Source organism: Myotis davidii, unplaced genomic scaffold (genome assembly GCF_000327345.1).
Source record: "Myotis davidii unplaced genomic scaffold, ASM32734v1 scaffold323, whole genome shotgun sequence".
Classification (NCBI taxonomy): Eukaryota; Metazoa; Chordata; class Mammalia; order Chiroptera; family Vespertilionidae; genus Myotis; species Myotis davidii.
In genome coordinates, this window is record NW_006295491.1 from 539039 (window position 1) to 550465 (window position 11427).

The window sequence follows — 11427 nt, forward strand, 5'->3', positions numbered from 1 at the left end:
CCCCTCTTCCCTCCTCTTCCCTGTCTTTGAAATTTGCAGCCTGTCTTCCTCCCCTTTAGGAGTTAGTTTTAATGTCACTCTTTCTAATAAGCATATCTTGAACATCCTAGCGCAGGACTGTGTACCCTTCCCCTGTGCTCTCTAGTGTCCTGTGTGTATGATTTTCACACCACAATTTAATGTCCAAGTCCTGACCCACATTTCCTCTGAACTATAAACTCTTGGAGGCTGGGATCCTGTCCTAATCTCCTCCTATTCCAGCATCCAGCACGTACTTGGTACATGACAGGTGTTCCTTAAATTGATGCTGAGTGAATGAATTGCCTTATTAACCACAAACCCCACAGAAATGTAGTCTTTCTGGCCCTATATTTGGTACACATTAACCATGTCTTGTGCATAAATACAAATGCAAGTCCCTTCTCCTCAGCCTCCAGCACTACCTCTGGCTGTTGTGTTCTCTGAATGCCCATCCACTTCTTCCCCATATACCTCTGGTGGATTCCAATAACTTCCCACATTGTTGGGAATAGTGTGCCTCATCCAAGAGTATGCCCCTCAACCAAAAGTTGGCCGACCATTCAAGAATATGTCCAGCAAGTCACTGAACCACATTTTTCCTGACTAATGCTCAGGGTAACTTTCAAATATCTTTGAAAGCTTTTTGTCCTGTGTTCAGCTTTAACTTACATTCCACTTAGTACCAGGGACAGTAGTAAAGGAAATATGTTTTTGAAGGATGTAGAGATGAATGAAACATCCTCCTTGGTTATGTTATGGAAGAAATAGACAAGTGTTCCACTAACAGAAGTGTTATGATTCATGCACAAGGTGCCATGGAAAAGTAGAAGAACTATTGCTGTTGTATAAATGGCATACAATCTGTAGTGAGTAATGTTTGTGAAAATTACTGTTATCAATTTGTAAAATTTTTTTAGTTATCAGAGAGAGAGAATGAGAGAGAGAGATTTGTTGTTCCACTTATTTATACATTATTTGGTTAATTCTTGTCTGTGTCCTGATGGGGGATCAAACCCACAGCCTCTAGCATATTGGGACAATGCTCCAACCAACAGAGCTACCTGGCCAGGGCTTGTCAATCTGTTAATCTTTGATTGGTATATAAAAATGGACATTATATCCTGTTTCTTATCCCTGCCAACTGTTGTTTCATTTCAAATAAAACATGCATTTTAATCCTCTCAAGAGGAAAAATATATGAATATAAAAGTTGTACACGCACATATACAAAAATCATACAAATCAGTTAAAGCAAGTGTTCTAATTATTGATTGAATTAAGATACATATTGAATTATATAATTTGTTTATCTCCAATAATAGAAGCTTCATGAGGGCAGGGACTTTATCATTCATGTTCACTGTTATAGCCTCAGTACTTACAAAAGCACTACAATGTAGTAATCAGGAAATAAATATTTATTGAGTGAACGAATCAGTGAATATATACATGTGTATATTGCTAGCCAAGGGCTGCTACTTTTTTTTTAACTCGAGTGAACTTTGAATTTGTTTTCTTTAATAGATGGCAATACTGATGAGTACTTTTCTATTAATGAAACATCAGGAGAACTCTCAACCACTCATGCTTTGGACCGAGAACAAGTCAACAATTTTGCCCTTGTCATCCTGTGCTCTGATCTGGGGGACCCCCCAAGAAGCTCTCTAGTGCAGTTGCAAGTTAGAGTCTTGGATGACAATGATCACAGCCCTTCCTTCCCCATGCTTCAGTACCAGTCCTTCGTGAGAGAAGATGCTGACGTGGGAACAGTGGTTCTTGTGCTGTCCGCTGTGGACAAGGATGAAGGCCTGAATGGGCAAACTGAGTATTTCCTGACAGATGAGGCTGCTGGTGCCTTCACCATCGATCCCGTGGCAGGCATTTTGAGAACTGGCCACGCCCTCAACCGAGAAGCCAGATCTCAATATATATTTCGGGCTGTGGCCAGAGACTGTAGCATCCAGGGCTCAAGAAGCACCACAGTAACGATAAAAGTGCATGTCACTGATGTTAATGACAATGATCCAGTTTGGGAACAGAACCCCTTAGATATTTTTCTTTCCCCTCAGTCACCTATCAACCAGACAACTGCCATTCTGAGAGCCAATGATCCAGACTTGGGGCCCAATGGAACTGTCATTTTTAGTTTTGCAGAGACCCAGTCAGTCTTTTCTATTAATAAATATACAGGAGAGATTCACCTTCAGCAAAATCCATCTTCAGAACATTTTCCAATCTGGCTGCAGCTTAAAGTTATGGACCAAGGGGTCCCAGCTAGGACAGCCATTGGTCTCTTGATTGTTCACATGGAAGGAGAGGATGTAAAGATGTCCTTCAGCCACCATCTGTATAAAGGAATTGTGACTGAAAATTGTGAGGCAGGTAAGTGTCCCTTTGAGGTTTTTTTAAAATTTTATTTTGTACTTATTTTGGCAAAGGGCTTAAAACTAAGGATCACACAATAAAAATGCTATTGTAGATTTATAAAGTTTAAATCTAACCAATTCTTTTTAAAAATATTTTTATTGACCTCAGAGAGAGGAAGGGAGAGGGAGAGAGAAATAGAAATATCAACGATAAGAGAGAATCACTGATTGGCTGCCTCTTGTATGCCCCACACTAGGGATTGAGCCCACAGCCTGGGCATGTGTCCTGACCAGGAATCAAACTATGACCTCAGAGTTCATGGGCAGATGCTCAACCACTGAGCAACACCGGCTGGGCAAGCAAAATACTTGGTATGCTCATTTTCATCCAAAGTATATCAGGGAAATATCCTCAAATATGGTAAGACACACATGTGACTATTTTTCTCATAAAGCTAATTGTTTTACAATAATTTTCACACAAATTTATGCCATTATGGAAAATACAAAAAACCCCCACCAAACAGATTAATTTAAAATAGCTTTCTAAACAAAGGAAAAAAAAAACTTCTCTGTAGAGAGTTGTGAATTAAATTCAATCTAGGTAATCATATCCAACTGGAGAAGAGAGAAATGAATTTTCTGATCCTTTTATCCACCAGAGAGCAAAGCTAAGGGCCTCATGGGGTTGGGAGAGGAGTGTGGTTGCTAAAGGTCTGATGAATGTTGTATGATTGCTAATGTCATGTTTTTGTTTGTCATTTTATTATGATTTAATTTCACTTTACACTTGCTAAGTCACTATTTAAAAGGCAACCTGCCATTTTTCTGAAATTGGTTTATTCATTTCATAGTGAAAATATATTTTACACATTATATACTGCTTCATGTATGAAAAGAGAATATTCAGTTTAATGTTGCATATCAAATTAGATTATTAACCTGACTTCCACCCTCTTTTGAATTATGGGTTGCTTATTCAGAAGTCCTGTTACTGATTCTTAACACAATTAATAGTAAATTCCCAATTATCTTCATTACATGAAATAACAATGGCTTCTTTCCAAAGTAAATCAGAATTTTCCAACCTATATATGTATAATGAGACTTCCACAAAGGTGTTGTGTTAATTCTTCTTAGAGCTATATTCCTATTCCTCTTAAAATTCATAAATACCAACCTCATAGCAGAGTCTGATGGAAAGTAAAATTAACATGTTCTAAATAATATAGCACAAAATACAATATCTTAATCAATTTTGAAACTAATCTGATAAAATCGTACAATCAAGCCCAGCCTTTGACTGGAGCGCAGATATAAACATTTCTCCCTAAACATCTTTGACACATGGTGGTCTTTGTCTTTACTTGAATATTTCAGTGATTGAGAGTTTAGGACAGTGGTTCTTGAACTTGCGTATAAAACCAGTGATCTATGAAACGCCTTCCCTCTGCTGCAGGTTCTGCTTCCCAGCGCTTCCAGGTTCTGCTTAAGGCTGGGGTCCAGATCCTGTTGCAGGGTTGGAGGAAGTAGGGAGTGCTGGAGGAGAGAGACAAATTGTGATTTTAAATAGCAGGTAAGATCAGGCATCATTGAGCAAGTGACATTTGGGCAAAGACTTAAAGAGAGGAGGTAGGCATTCCTATATCTGGGGGGAAAAGTGTTTCAGAAAAAAAGGAAAAGCTTTGTTTGTTTAAAGAACAGCAAAAAGGACTGCGTGATTGCAGCAGTAAGCCAGGGGGAGAATCATAGGAGATGAGGTCACAGCACTAGGCGTTGGGAGGACTTTGGGTTTTACTTGCGATAATTTTCCCTTTTCCAGTTTGTTCACTTACCCTTCACATAAGAGAGTCTACAACCACTGCTAGAGAACGTTCACACCCAGTATAAATTTGGCAGAGCAATAGGCACTAAGTATGTTATTCCTCAAAAGAATTGTCATGGAAGTCATCATTATTATTACAACTTTTTACATTAGTGAATGAAATTTCTAAAAATACCTCAAGCCCCAAATAGAAATTTTTATGATAATGAAAAAAGGGGGGGAAAATCCTTATCTGTCATTCCTACTTCATTATGTAAGGCCAGTCTCCTATTTGGAATGAAATTCAATAGAATGAGTAGCATCTAACTGACTTAGCCATTTACAATGATACTGGATTTCATTATCTTACCTCTGACTCTAAGATAGCTCTGGAGGAGACTGAAGGAGAAAGGCCTTAGGCAAGGTCAAGTTTTCTCAGAAGACAAACACCTCACAAGACAGTTTTCATCTTTGTAAATTAACCCCAGTACCACCTCTGGGCCTCAGCTGTATAGACTCAAGACCTCATTTTATTAAATCAGGTAGTTCTTTCCCCAGGCTGAGAGTCATATATGAAAGAGACATATATAAATCAGAGCTCACGTTCTTTTATTCATATTAAGAACCATGTGAACTAGAGTGGTCATGTCAGGATGACTAGCTCTCTCTAAGAAAAAAGAAGCCAAATTGTAATTAGAGAGTTGCTTGCTAATCCTAACAGTTTGAGCAGGATGTGATTCACATAGTGAATGTCATCAGCCGATGTTACTCTTTCCTCACAAAGAACCCACACAGCAATACTTAGTGGGATTTTGTGATGTCATGACTTTCATAGCTCATCAACTTCCTTTGTACTTACACATTTTTCCCTTTAAGTGTCTTAACACTTAGTCAAGGCTTCTGCCCCGGGAGTGATTCTGTTTCTTTGTTTTCTTTATATGTAACAGGGTTGATGTATTTTTGAAGACTGTTTTTTTCCAGAGAAATTTAGGTTCTTGGCAAAACTGAGAGAAAGCTGAAGAGATTTCCCATACATCCTCTGCCCCCACCCACGCATAGCCTCTGCAGTTACCGACATCCTGCACCTGAGGGGCTACTTTTGCTACAGCCGATGAACCTACATGGACACATCATAATCATCAGAAGTCCATAGTTTACATTAGGGTTCACCCTTTGTGTTGTGCATTCTGTGGCTTGGATAAATGTATCATGACATGGATCCATCATTATGGTATCATAGAGTAGTTTCACTGCCCTAAAAATCCTCCATGCTCTGTCTTCATCCCTCCCCCACTTCTGCCCCAAACCCTGGCAATCACTGATCTTTTTATTCTGTCTTCATAGTTTTGCCTTTTTCAGCATGTCATATAGTTGAATCCATCCAGTATGTAGTCTTTTCAGATTTTCCTTCACTTAGTAATATGCATTTAGGGTTCCTTTATGTCTTTTCATGGCTTGATAGCACTGAATAATATATCATTGTCTGGGTGTAGCACAGTTTATTTACCCATTCATCTACTGAAGGACAGCTTGGCTACTTCCAAGTTTGGGCAATTATGAATAAAGCTGCTATAAAAATAGCAACTATAAAAATATGCACATACAGGTTTTTGTATAGACATAAGTTTTCAACTCCTTTGGGTAAATTCCAGAGTGTGATTGCTGGCTTTTATGGTAAGAGTATGCTTAGTATTTTAAAGAAACTGCCAAACTGTCTTCCAAAGTGGCTGTACCATTACGCATTCCTACCACAGTGAAGGACAATTCTTCCTGTTCCACATCCTTGTCAGAGTTTGATGTTGGCAGCATTCTGGATTTTGGCCATTCCAATAAGTGTGTAGTAATATCGCATTGTTGTTTTAATTTGCATGTCCCTGGTGACATATTGATGTGGGGGGATCTATTCATGTTCTTATTTTCCTTCTGTTTATCTTCTTTGATGAGGTGTCTTTTAAGGCCTTTGCCCTTTTTTTAGTTTGTTTTCATGTTGAATTCTAAGAGTTCTTTGTATATTTTAGATACCAGTCCTTTATCTTTTGTAAATGTTTTCTCCCAATCTCTGGCCTGACTTCTCTCATTCTCTTGACAGTGTCTTTCTCAAAGCAGAAGTTTTAAATTTTAATGAAATCGAGCTTATCAATTATTTCTTTAATGGATTATGCCTTTAATATTTATCTAAAAAAAGGTCACTGAACCCAAGGTTATCTAGGTTTTCTCGTATTTTATTTTGTAGGAGTTTTCTAGCTTTTTGTCTTACATTTAGACCTATGATACATTTTGAGTTAATTTTTGTGAAGGGCATAAAGTTGGTGTTTACATTCATTTTTATATTTGCATGTAAATGCTCAGCTGTTCCAGCACCATTTGTTGAAAGGACTATCTTTGCCTCATTGTACTGCCTTTGCTCCTTTGTCAAAGATCAGTTGACTCTTTATATGGGTCTGTTTCTGGGCTCCCTGTCTGCTCCATTGATCTATTTATCTATTCTTTTCCAATACCACACTGTCTTAATGACCATAGCTTTATAGTAAGTTTTAAAGTTGTGTTATCTGTGGGTTCATATTTTCGTCCTTTGTTTTTCTCCAACGTTGTTCTTTTACGGTTAGTATTTTTGAACTACATTTCCACCCTTTTCTCTAGTGTTGTCTGTGCATAAGACCTTCCACCTACTCTGCAAAGGTGTCCACTTGTTTTGTATAGCTTTAGGATAATTGCAGCAAAATGCAAAGAAAAACTATTCTGCCTTTGACAAACAGAGACAGTTCATAAGGAAGTCTGCCACAGGGAAAGAAAGGAAAGCCCGCGTCTTCTAGTTGCTGGCGAGTGTGGGTAGGGCAAGGGCGGAAAGGTCTAGGAAACAAGTTGCAGGATCATCCTGGCCCCTCACTTTCCTGAAGCTATAATCCTGAAGGTGGCCATTGAGAGAGACAAGGAAAAGCGGACAGCAGAAGATACTGTGTGACTCTGGGGGGACACTGCTTCCTATGCTCACACAGGACAAGTGGCAGCAGAGTAAAACGGGCAACATGTTTAGGTAAAGAGAAGGCACAAGTGAGCTCCCCATCCCCGTTTGGCTCTGGCAAGGCCTAGAAGACATCTATCTCATGGTCCCAGCATTTCTACTTGAGAACTCAGATTAACACAGAGTATAGGCCAGCATACCTGCCAGGGGCCACTGTTGTGAAGGATGAGATGAGCCTATACTCAGGTCTGGGGGGTTGGATGACCCTCCAGAGGGTCTGCAGTATCAAAACCAGCTGTGGTGGGGCCAGGTCAGCAGTGTGCAGTGCTGAGCCTGAACATGTTGACAAGAGGGAGGGAATCTCAAAGATGAACATGTTCTCAAAATACATTGTTACCCAAAAGTGCTGCTGAAGGGAGAAAGATCAAGAATACCCTAAATAGGGCTTGTAAGATGATCAGGTTTTTTACTCTTGTCCGTCAGGGTGGGGTTGATAAGGAATATTAGATCAATCATAAACATTTTAAAAACAATTTTTCTTTGCATATCTTAAATTGTGTGCAAAGCTGCAACTCTGCTTCATTCATTTTTTAACTCTTAAAGGATACTCTGACCTCTGTTCTTGAGATGCCCCTCATTTTTATATCCTTCCCCATCATACTTCCTATTACTGTTGACTGTATACTCAATAGTGTCCACTCAATATTCATTTTTTAACAATATAGGAAACAAGGGGTCTGTCCTATAAAGGGCCTTGAGCATCTCTTCAACTATTCTATAACAAGACAGTTTTGATGATTAAAAGAGTTCTTAAGGCATTTTGCCATCATGATTACCAACAGTGTAAGTGGAAGACATGGAGATGAATGTGCAGCCAGAAGGAGCTGGGAGAAGTTCCCCACTGTGGATGTCAGAGCCAGAAAAATCTTGCTACTATGAGGTTTTCACCAAATGTCTGTTGAAATAATTTCACCATCTAATCATTATACTTTGAAGTAGCAAAGGCCATATGCCCAAATGAGAATAAAACCAGGCACAGAGAAGGTGAGGCAGATACTTAGTTCCAGGCAGGGGAAGCGGCTCACACAGAAGTGTGGGGACTTAGGAGTAAGGTGGGCTTACCATTAGAAGCAGCAAACCATCTGCACAGAGGCTCTCATGAGCTTTTTAGTAATGAGCTGGCATGGAGAGTCATTGATGGCCTTTACATAGCAGAAGAGTGACAAAAAAAATTATATTGTAGAAGATGACTTTGAAGGCTTTGTGAAGGGTGGTGGAAGGGGAGAGAGTTAAGTTAGGAAGGGGCTGTGGCAATGCACATGACCAGGGCTCGAATAAAGCCATGGCGCTGGGCGAAGACAAGTGAGATCATATATTATTGTTGTTAAGTCAGTGTCTCTATGGGGGATGAGTACTAGGTCTGTCTATTCTGACATCTTGATAAATGTCACTTCCAACTTTCCTTCTTAAGTGATTGAAATATGTTTAACATTTCAGTGGCTGGACATTTAAAAGATAATAGATAATTCAAAATCATCCAATGTTTGAAAAATACATTTCTCTCAAGTTAACCATCAATTTAAAAATATGCTTGCCTTGCTTAGAAATATCAAAAATAAAACTCTGGAATTATTCACTCATGGATAATTCATAATAAAATGTTTTCGTAATTATTTTAACTAAGTGTTTCTATGATTATGATTTTTATAGTCATCTAGCATTAATAGAAGAAAAAAGCCAAGAATATTAAATGTATCATACTTTTCAATGCAATGTTAGACATGAAGTGAAAATCATAAAAGCCTGAAAATATAAAAAAATAAATTATTCTATATGTTTTACTTACCTCACGGAAACTGAAGATACCATGTTGGTTTTTCTATTTTACCATTTCTATCTTGATGTGAAATGAGAACTAGTTGTGAATTTCCTCTTGGTGCTTGACGACAGACAGGCTTTTATTTAAAACGTGCATAGTGCCCAGCTGGTGTGGCTCAGTGGTTGATTATTGACTGATGAACCAGGAGGTCCTTTCTTCTCTGTCGATTTCCAGTCAGGGCACATGCCAGGTTGCAGGCTCGATCCCTGGTGAAGGACATAGAGGAGCCAGTTGATCAATGATTCTCTCATCATTGATCTTTCCATCTCTCTCTCCCACTCCCTTTCTCTCACTGAAATCAATAAAAAACATTTAAAAAATTTAACAATAAAACATGCATAGTTGGTGGCGGACTAAGGGGATGAGAATGAGGGCATCTGTAATAGTGTCAACAATAAAAATAAAATTTAGCCCTAGCTGGTTTGGCTTAGTGGATAGAGCATCCTGTGGACTGAAGGGTCCCAGGTTCGATTCCAGTCAAGGACATATGCCTGGCTTTCAGGCTCGATCCCCAGTAGGGGGCATGCAGGAGGCAGTCGATCAATGATTCTCTCTCATCATTGATGTTTCTATCTCTCCCTCTCCCTTCCTCTCTGAAATCAATAAAAATATATATTTTTTAAAGTTTAAAAAAAGAATTTAAAAAATGTGCATAGTAAGCCAAGACCAAGAAGGATTCATGGCTCTTTAGTTATTTCCTTTTTTTTTTTTTTCAGGCTCTCTCAGATGTAAATTTTGTCAGAGGTAGAAAGTATATAAATATTTGCAGCTCTTTGCTGACTTAACATCTAGTTTGAGGTATTTTGTTGAAAGAAATACAATTTCATTGATATTATGAACATTTTATTTGCAATAATACCAGGATCAGTTCCCTTTGTGGGAGAAGCCATGTGTGATTCTTATTTACAATTCCGTACTCATCTTTGCTCTTTTACATGTAAGTGATCTCTGTTTTCTTTTGTAATTGGGCATATAAAAAGCATCCTAGCCCATGAAGGAAAGGCCGTCAGCAAGATTGTACATCTTGCCCGCATAGCTGTTTTTCTTCTGACTGCCATTCTTAAGAATAGGTGACAAGCCACTTGAAATAAAATTTCCTGTGTTTAAAAAACAAATTGTATCAGGAAGCACAGAACTGTGAGTGAGCACTGAAGATAAAACATACTGCCCTACTGTGAAGTTTGACTACCAAAACTGTAAGACATTTTTATATTTATGATACAGTCCTCTGAATTGTATCAAAATAAGCATCAGATTATAATGAAATTTGAAAGAGTTCTCAACATGTGTGGTAACTTGATTCTACCATGATTGATTAAAATCCTTTACTTTGTCACTAAATGATTTCATACCTGCTTTGAAAAGACCAACGATTTGGAAATCTGATACATGATTTTTAAACTTTGTCACAATTTATGTTAAGCATAATGTTTTTAAAGAGAATAATGGATCTAGTTTGGTGTTGCTATTCTTTCTCCGTTACAAATTCTGTTTATGCCTTTTTCTCTGAATTTTCAGTTTTGCAGACAATATCACATACTGTTTCTTTTAATATTTATAGCACTCGTTGCATTTTTTAATATTAAGTGTTGAAAAGGCTCCCGGGGAAAATATTGTCCATTTTAGCTTTTCTTCCTTCTTTTCTTTTTAATGAAACACTTTAAGTATCTAGAATATACCCATTTGGCTTAGTTTAGGGATTATTTTTACCATGACCTCTAGCAGGAGGGTTTCAAGCCTGTTGCCTGGGCCGGCAGTGTAAGATTGAATGAAGATGCCCAGCAGAGATCTTGAATAGGTGCTAATTTTTTTTAACTACTGCAATTCCCATTACCAGATGTGGTATTACAGCATTGAGTGATTTAAAAATAATAATTGCTGCTGTTTAGAAGGGTCCTGTAGGCAGAGAAGCATTTTCCTAACCTTTCAGGCTAGAACACTTTAATGACCACTTCCCTCCCTTAGTTCCTTTCTCTTTCTTCTCTAATAACTCTATTCCCCCCATACTTACTAAGCATTTACTGTGTACAAAGACACAAGCTTTTTAAAATATACCTTTGAGGGTTTTTTTAAATTCTTTATTGTTTAAAGTATTAAATATAGCATTACATATGTCTCCTTTTTCCCCCATTGACCTCTTCCCGGCCATCACCATGCCCCAGCACATACCCTCACCCCCCTAGTGTCTGTGTCCATGCATTATGCTTATATGCATGCATACACATCATTTGGTTGATCTCTTACCCGTCCCCTGTCTTCCATCTGAAGTTTGACAGTCTGTTTGATGCTTCTCTGTCTCTGGATCTGTTTTTGTTCATCAGTTTATGTTGTTCATTATATTCTACAAATGAGTGAGATCATGTGATATTTATCTTTCTCTGACTGGCTTATTTCG

General features: G+C 38.3%; 1 protein-coding gene across 1 annotated transcript in view; it reads left to right on the top strand.

Moving 5' to 3' along the window:
* The window catches only part of DCHS2 (dachsous cadherin-related 2), an 86696-nt gene that overhangs the window by 49157 nt on the left and 26112 nt on the right, over positions 1 to 11427 (top strand). The window contains exon 14 of the mRNA XM_015568040.1: positions 1546 to 2403. Within this exon, the coding sequence (XP_015423526.1) occupies positions 1546 to 2403 (858 nt within the window). The remainder of the gene's footprint in view (positions 1 to 1545; positions 2404 to 11427) is intronic.